A 7,592-nucleotide genomic window follows, 5' to 3' on the forward strand; every position below is an offset into this window, starting at 1 on the left:
CTGGCTGAAAGGTAAACGTGGATTTAATTCCCAGGAAGCTTCTGCTGGTGGTGCACGTGAGTTAACGGGGGGGCGGGGGGAACCCAACTCCTAGTGCTCATTAGCAAACAGTATGGTTGAGGGGCTGCTCTTTAAATTTACAATTCTATATTGCATCCCATCCTTGCAACTGCAATGACTCCTGTACCAGTAAAGTGCTGGATTGGCACTGAAATGGGTTAGTGTTAGCTGATGTCACCTCAGACTCGGGTACCACCGAACACCCTGATTCTGCAAATGCTGAGATCTAGCTTCTTGATGCTGAATAGTCCCTTTGACTTCCATGACAGTCTGGATTTTAGGCAGATACAATTTGGCTGGTGATATGCTGAGACCATTCTCTACAATGCTGACCCCTACTAGCTTATTGTGAGTTTGTACTCCCTAGTTTCTGTTTCCATCTATTGTCTCTTGTCTTGAATTTTTTTTGAGGCGGTGAGAATCTCTGTCTTAGCTGAATTATCACTAGGAGAGTGAGGACTTTGACCATCTTCCAGACATGATGATAATAGATAGTATGTGAGGATCTGGAAATGATTGTGGCTATGCACTTGGAACCTATTCAGTTTCCTATATGATATATATGACTCATTGTCATGGTTATGGCTTTCTGCAGTGGTAAATAATTTACATTGGCAAACATGTTCTATTGGCTTGAATGGACAAACATTTGGGTCTAGCATCAAGGAAATAAGTTGACTTGCATAGTTTGTTTTTTGGCTTCTACAAAACATGAGGGTTAATTTTCACTTTTTAAATGACCAGGGTCCATGTGGCATGTCTGCCATACATATGACTGTTGAAAAAGATGATTAACATCCTGTGCCAGATCATCTGGTATAAATCAGCTCTTACATGAGCTGATTATTTGGTTCCAAGTCTCATCTCTTGGTTTTCCTTGTAGTCTGTTTCTGTGTAGTTCAAGATGCATTTGGAATCTCACTCACCCTGCATGCACCTTCCCCTTTTTTAGCATACATGCATAACAGCAGGTATATTTAGAACAACAGCAACCAAAAAATCCTCAACAACAAGGCATTCCATTGAGCCCATTGCTCATACTGGGAGGAGGATGACAAAACAAACAACACATGAGAAGGCTGAGTCATAGGATTTCGTGCAGTCTTTGAAGTGCACTGTGCTCCTCCTCCCTGTAGTGAGAGCAAAAACAACTGAAAAGCAACCATGCAAGTTGAAGCAAAACTGTGAAAAGCATAATAGTGAAGCATTAGATGCATGAAATGGCTTAGGGCAATTCTTTTTCTATCCTTGCTCATGCTGAGTAACCCCACTACATACCACGTGGCAACTGATTTGGTTGGAGCGGGTATTTGTTTTTTGTACTCCATCTTCTTCCAGTGGTCCAGCTCAGACAGACGGGGCCTAATTCTCAGAGGTGCTGAACACCCAAATGCAGTATAGATGCAAAATGTCAGCACCTTTGGAAAATTGGAACCTTCTAATAGATGCATGTTGAAACTCTCCAGAATTGAGGTTTATCATTACCAGGTACTTCTGAATACTTAAGCCAAAAATACCTCTCCTGAGAACTGTCATCGCCCAGATGGGGAAATGCCTTTGAGTCTCTGCCATGCAAAAAGACAAGAATGAAACCAATGTTCTAAAATACCATGTGTCTAATTTTTATACTTCGATGGTAATGAACTCCAAGGAATGACTGTACTGGGTTAGACCCAAGGTCCCTCTGGCCCAAATGCCTGTCTCCAATAAGAAACGGGTGCTTTAGTGGAACTAAATGACCATACATCTCTGCAGGCATAAATATTGTATACTAATAAACATGAGAATGACAAGTCTGTACAGAATAAAGAAAATATATCTAGCATGAGAGACCTGGCCATAATGATAAACTATCCATAGCTTTATGGAACCAAAGGCTTAAATCTTTTTTATGCTGGTGGGGATGGTGGGACTTGCATTCACAATAGTTACAAAATTTTAAGAGTGGAGGTAATGTACAGTGAGCTTTACTACACTACATCCTTTTCAGGGGGTAATCAGCTTAGCTGCATAGACTTTGACACACTGCCTGTTTTGTGGTAGCTGAGTATCTGGTGTTTCATCTCTTAAACTGCAAGCAATAGATTATAAGGACAGACTGTTAGACACTGGGGCTTCCCCATTCTGTCTATTTTCCCTAATATAACGTAGCGAAACATATAGTATAACCTAAAGAAACAAACCCCCCCAAGGTAATCCATGCCCTATGCTGCTATCCTGGAAGAGAGTTGGACAGCAGACACCACATGACTTTAGCCATGCTGCTTAATACGCTGTGGGAAGGCACTCAGGTGCAATGGTGATGAGCACAGTACTGGAGGTTATGAGAACTGAAACCCTGGTAAAAACCATGTCGGAAGAACTAAAATGAATGTGTTCAGGTACAGTTCTCGTTTGCTGAATGTTGTCTGGGCCTTAGGCTACAGGGTCTCCCATTCATTAGGTATAGCACAGCAATGGCAGGGGCACCCGTCATGGAGTGGAACCTCCATTCTGTGGCATGCTGTACCAGCACAAAACAAATGTGTTTTCTTGCTTGACCCAGCTCAATAGACGGAGTTAAGGAGGGTGCATTGGACATTACCAGGATTTTTCCAGGTGCTTAAAGGAATTAAGCACCAGCACCCAAATGGTATCTCAAGCACCCTTTGGCTCCTTTGCAAAATCACTGCCCTTATGTTAATAGGAGACAAATGTATGCTCAGAATACATCGGGGAATGGGCAAAATACAGCCCATGGGCTGGATCTGGCCTGCCAAGGGATTTTATCCAGCTAATGGTGGGTTCCTTGGACCTGCCCAGCCCAGCCCAGGTGTGGGGAGTGGGGGGTGGCCAGTCCTGCTGCCCCAGAAGCATAGCAGAGCTAGGGCGGCATGGCAGCTAGACTCACTTCTCAGCAGCCCCTGCAATGGTGGCTCCTTCCAGCTGCTGCTGCCAGTCTCTGCTGCTGCTGGCCTCACTGCCTGGGCCCCTGGCCTGTCTGCCCCACACCCACTGCTGGGGCCACCAAATAGAGCAGGTGGGGGAAGTCTCCATGGAGACTAGCCCAGGACCCGCACAGGGAGGGTGCACTCAGCCAGGGGATGGGGTCACAGGCTAGTGGGGCAGGGTCTGGGCCAGAACTGGGATTGTGGGGGTGGTGACTGCATGGGGCTCTCTGTATGTTCCTGTGACAGGTGCCAGTTCCATGGGCAGGGACATGAGGGGAGTGGATCTGGCTCTGCCCTGGCCCTGCACTGTCATGGCCCTGCAATCCCAATCCCAGAACTTTTGCTGGGTAAGGGGTGGCAGATACTAATCCGATCTGGGGGGTGAGGTGTTGACTTATCCCAAGACAGGTCACCAAAACTCTCTAAGTGGCCCTCCAGCCTGCATAATTGCCTACCCCTGAAATAAATCATTCTGGCTTCTGCAGTCTTCAATCTTTGTGCATGCCCAAATGCAGTAGGCACTTGCTATAATCCTTTAACCCTGTTGAAGGTTAAGGTGTTATTTGTTCAGTTCAATTTGGACTCTAGCCACTGTCTGGAGGATGAATGGAAGCCATTCTAGCAGAAATATTGGTGAGCTGTCACCTCCTGCTCCCTCAAAGAAAGGAACTAGTAAAAACGATTCTTTATTTTCACTATCCCCTGAAAATACTATCCCCACTAATCTAAATTACTGCTGGGTAGATGCAAGTAGGAGAGGGGATAACAGTTAATTTATTCCCAGGACACTTCTTTTTTTTCCCCAATTCTTCAAGACCTCTTTTCTATTGCAGATTGCCATCTGTGCAAGGATCTTCATCTGTTAACAAGTCACCGTGGCAATGGTGAGTGTTTGTTGTCTGCTACTGAGCTGAGGGCCAACGTTGATTAGATTAATGGAGCCAGTGTGAATAATATTTAATTAAACCCATGGTGTAGTAGCAAAATTATAAAAGGGTATATGGTTGCTAGAGTAAGGATCATCTTACATCGGTGATAGATGTATCTGTTACAATCCTGATATTGCACTACATGAAATATGTAAAGAGTTGACTTTCACCAAAACAGAAGCAGGGCTTTGTAACTCAAAGGAAAGGGTACTAAGCAGTGAATTCATAGGAAAGGGTACTAGGATGGAACCAGGAGAAAGTGGTTCTGATATCTATCGTACTCCTAAGTGGCTTCCTTGATCAATTAACTGCAGTACTTCAGGCAGCAGCTTTTTCTTATCTGTGAAATGACAATGATGCTCTTGGGCCACTGGTTTAAGTGCCACAGAAGAACCTGTCTTTGGGGATACTGCTTCCATGGTTACCCAGAAAAAGATTGGTCACCGAAGAGGGAGTAACATTTGGGTTCCACATAGGTGCCTGGATACCAGTTGTGGAGAATGAATTCCTTTACTTCATTATTGCAGTGCAGGCAGGAGCCAGTCATATTTCCCCCTTCACCATGCCAGTGTATGTGCCTTTATTCTCAGCTGGAAAATAAATGTATTTGCCTTCCAGTCCATTACTTCAAGCCTTGGTGGGAAGAACTGCATTGAACTGGGATTTTTTTCTACTCTTCTATTGTCTGTCTTTAACAGATATAATGTAATTTTTTTTTTAGGCTGAATGCCAGAACACAACCAAAGCAGAATCTAACTTCAATTCTTATTATAATGCTGCAGAGGATGCATATAGACTCAGGAAAGCCATGAAGGGATGTGGTGAGCTTGTTATTTTTTTTGTCCTGGCTCAAATCCTTCTCTTTTTCTCAGAGCTCTAGGGTTCCTGCTGCTCCATAGAACCAAAATTTAGCACCTTGTAATCTTCTCTCCTGGTTACAAAGCTATTTACAAATAAATGTTAGGGGTCACTTCATTATTCCAAGAAATGCATAATTCTCTGGAATGCAACATGACAGCTGTTACACACGGTATAATGGAAGGCAGCTTAGGCACAAGTGAAGAACAACATCCAAAGTGGGTCCTGAAAAATTCATTTCTGAAGTAGGGGATACAAAAGGAATAAGCCCCTTTGTAAGCCCTGTTGCAGAAGACATGAATGTAGAGAAGCTTTAGCTCAAGCATATGCCCTCAGTATTGGAAATCCTCACTTGATTTCCTTGTGTTTGCCAGCTGTCAGCCCATCACATGCTTTAGGTCGAGTTTCCTAGTGCCAGGGAAAACCAGGTTTTGGAAGGTGTGTAAACTGGTTTGTCAGGCTCAATGAGTTAGCAGTGGCCTTTTGTTTCCAGTGTTAACCTCCTGGGTCGGCCTTTCTTATATCTCCCCCAGGTACAGATGAGGATGCCATCATCGATATCCTGACCAGCAGAAACTTGTGCCAGCGCCTTGAAATTGCAAAAACCTATAAAACTACTTTTGGCCGGGTATGTGGCCTCTAACTTTGATTATGCCTTGTAGACCTTTCCTGGACTACATAATTCGGGTTGACTATTAATACCAAGTACAGAAGTTGATGTGCACTTCTGTTGGCCTTACAGAAAGCTTACTGTAATGTTTGTTCCCGTGCTGCTTTGCAGCCAAGAAAAGTTGGAGAATAGCTGATCTCCATTATTCACCTGAAATCTGGCTAAGCAATCTATATGTATGCCTGCCTTGATTTACTGCCTATGTGAGCTACTTAATACCCCATGCCAATGAGTTGATAAAACTAACCCAAGAAAAGATTAGCTTCCCTTTGACACGAAGTACACCCAATTTCAAAGAACCCTGCTGTGACCCTGTGAGAGATGCATCTAGCTATCCTTTCAGAATCCATAAGCTATGATTGCCATTTCATTAGCATCTCTTCTACCATACAATTTCTATATACACAAAAAGGCTCAGACTTTTAAAAGTATTTAGGCACCAACTTCCACTCAAATCAGGTTTTCTCCCCTGATCCTTTAAAAAATCTAGGTGGAAAACTTTGCTAGGTTTAAGGCTCTTTGTCAATTCTTAAAGCCTACACTATCATGTTTCCATTAACTTGGAGTAATTTTTTTTTCCTTTTTTGGGTGCTTGGGTTCAATTACTAAGGCACATTAAATAATAGCAAAACTGGAATGAAGAAGTTTCTAGTACCCAGCAGCTATGTAAATCAGGCACTGGAGGTGAAGCAGGGCACCCAAAAATGGAGGCAGTTGAAATTAATGGATGCTTTTGACCTTTTGATGCATATCCATGGCCAGAGAAGCTGATGATGGAACAATTAAGCTAATGGTACATGATCCTGAAGAAGGAAGTATACAACAACTTCTCTGCTGTGGGAATGCTAAAGAGGAGTTAAGCAGGAAGTCTTTGAAGTAGCCAGGCTGGCATTCGGCTGGGCATCATATGTAAGATGTGGCCATTTTGCTCTGATGGGTAATGCTTTTCTCTTCTACATCCAACCCTGGCTTTCTAGGACTTGATTGATGATCTCAAGTGTGAGCTGTGCGGAGACTTTAGGAGAGTGATTATTGCAATGATGATGCCTACAGCAGTGTATGATGCACAAGAACTGAGAAGGGCTATGAAGGTTTGTAAATCATGTGTTGCCAAATGCTTAGGTAGGTTATGATATAATTTAAGGAAAACTCGCTTCACAACTACCCCTCAGGGAAGGAGGAGTGCTGTGTGCTACAGACTCCAAAGTCGCTCTAATCTAATGAATCCCTTGATATCAAGGGGATGAGAGCTGGAAGAGAATTCATGCATTTGAACCTGCAAACCCTTTTCATGCCTTCTAGTCTAATGAAATTTGTATTCTAATGCATGATAAGATGACAGATGGCCTGGGAGGTGGGAGAGCATTACATAGGTGAAAGTTACCATATATTTCACACTGCAAGGTCATTTCATAGTTCTCTAATCTGTTACCTTATGTAAAACTGGATTTTTTTGCTGAAGGAGCTACATGGTCTATTCATTATAAATATAGTATCAACATAGCAATTTGCATTTCCAAAGAGGTCTATGTAGAACCATCACATCCATTCCAAAAAGTAGCTGACCTATTACTCCTATTTAGCAGAAAGAAACCAGGGCAGTGAGGTCAGACAATTTGCCAAGAGTCACTGAGAGGGAGTGCTCCTCAGAACCTAAACCTGTTGCATGATCTTGTGCTAGAGCCAGTCTTTCTGTTGGCTAGTTGCTTTATCATTGTGTTTCTCTGTCATGTGTTTAGGGCTTAGGAACAGATGAGTGCTGCCTGATTGAAATTCTGGCTTCACGTTCTAATGAAGAAATCCAGTGCATTAATGAAAGCTACAGATGTTGTATGTAATATAATTTATGAGTGGTTTTTAATGTTAGTACATTGGTGGTAGTCTATTTTGTTGGGGAGGGGAGGGTTGATTGAGGGGTAGTTTGTGGGGAAAGTATGTAGGGGATTCTGATTTTTTAAGCCCTGGTTTAAAAAACCAAACAAAAAACCGTACTTAAGTGTATGCTTAAGTTTAGAAGTGAAGCCTTCTAAACACCATGTCACCACAAGTTGGTCCTAATGCCAATTTACTGATTGAAGTAAACTGGAATGGGAAAAAGGACAGGCAAGACTGTGGGGGTTGTTCGTTTGGAGGTGAGGAAGGGCT

At 43.1% G+C, this 7,592-nt stretch overlaps 1 protein-coding gene across 2 annotated transcripts in view; it reads left to right on the forward strand.

The window, feature by feature from the left end:
• The window catches only part of LOC102378556 (annexin A4-like), a 15,354-nt gene that overhangs the window by 719 nt on the left and 7,043 nt on the right, over window positions 1-7,592 (forward strand). Inside the window, exons 1-6 of one of the 2 annotated variants that reach the window (XM_006032895.3) lie at window positions 1-11; window positions 3,824-3,874; window positions 4,641-4,740; window positions 5,311-5,405; window positions 6,425-6,538; window positions 7,187-7,277. In XM_006032895.3, coding sequence (XP_006032957.1) covers window positions 3,872-3,874; window positions 4,641-4,740; window positions 5,311-5,405; window positions 6,425-6,538; window positions 7,187-7,277 — 403 coding nt within the window. In that variant the 5' untranslated portion in view covers window positions 1-11; window positions 3,824-3,871. The remainder of the gene's footprint in view (window positions 12-3,823; window positions 3,875-4,640; window positions 4,741-5,310; window positions 5,406-6,424; window positions 6,539-7,186; window positions 7,278-7,592) is intronic. The other variant, XM_006032894.3, reaches the window with a different exon arrangement.

The sequence above is a fragment of the Alligator sinensis genome, unplaced genomic scaffold (genome assembly GCF_000455745.1).
Source record: "Alligator sinensis unplaced genomic scaffold, ASM45574v1 scaffold1030_1, whole genome shotgun sequence".
Classification (NCBI taxonomy): domain Eukaryota; kingdom Metazoa; phylum Chordata; order Crocodylia; family Alligatoridae; genus Alligator; species Alligator sinensis.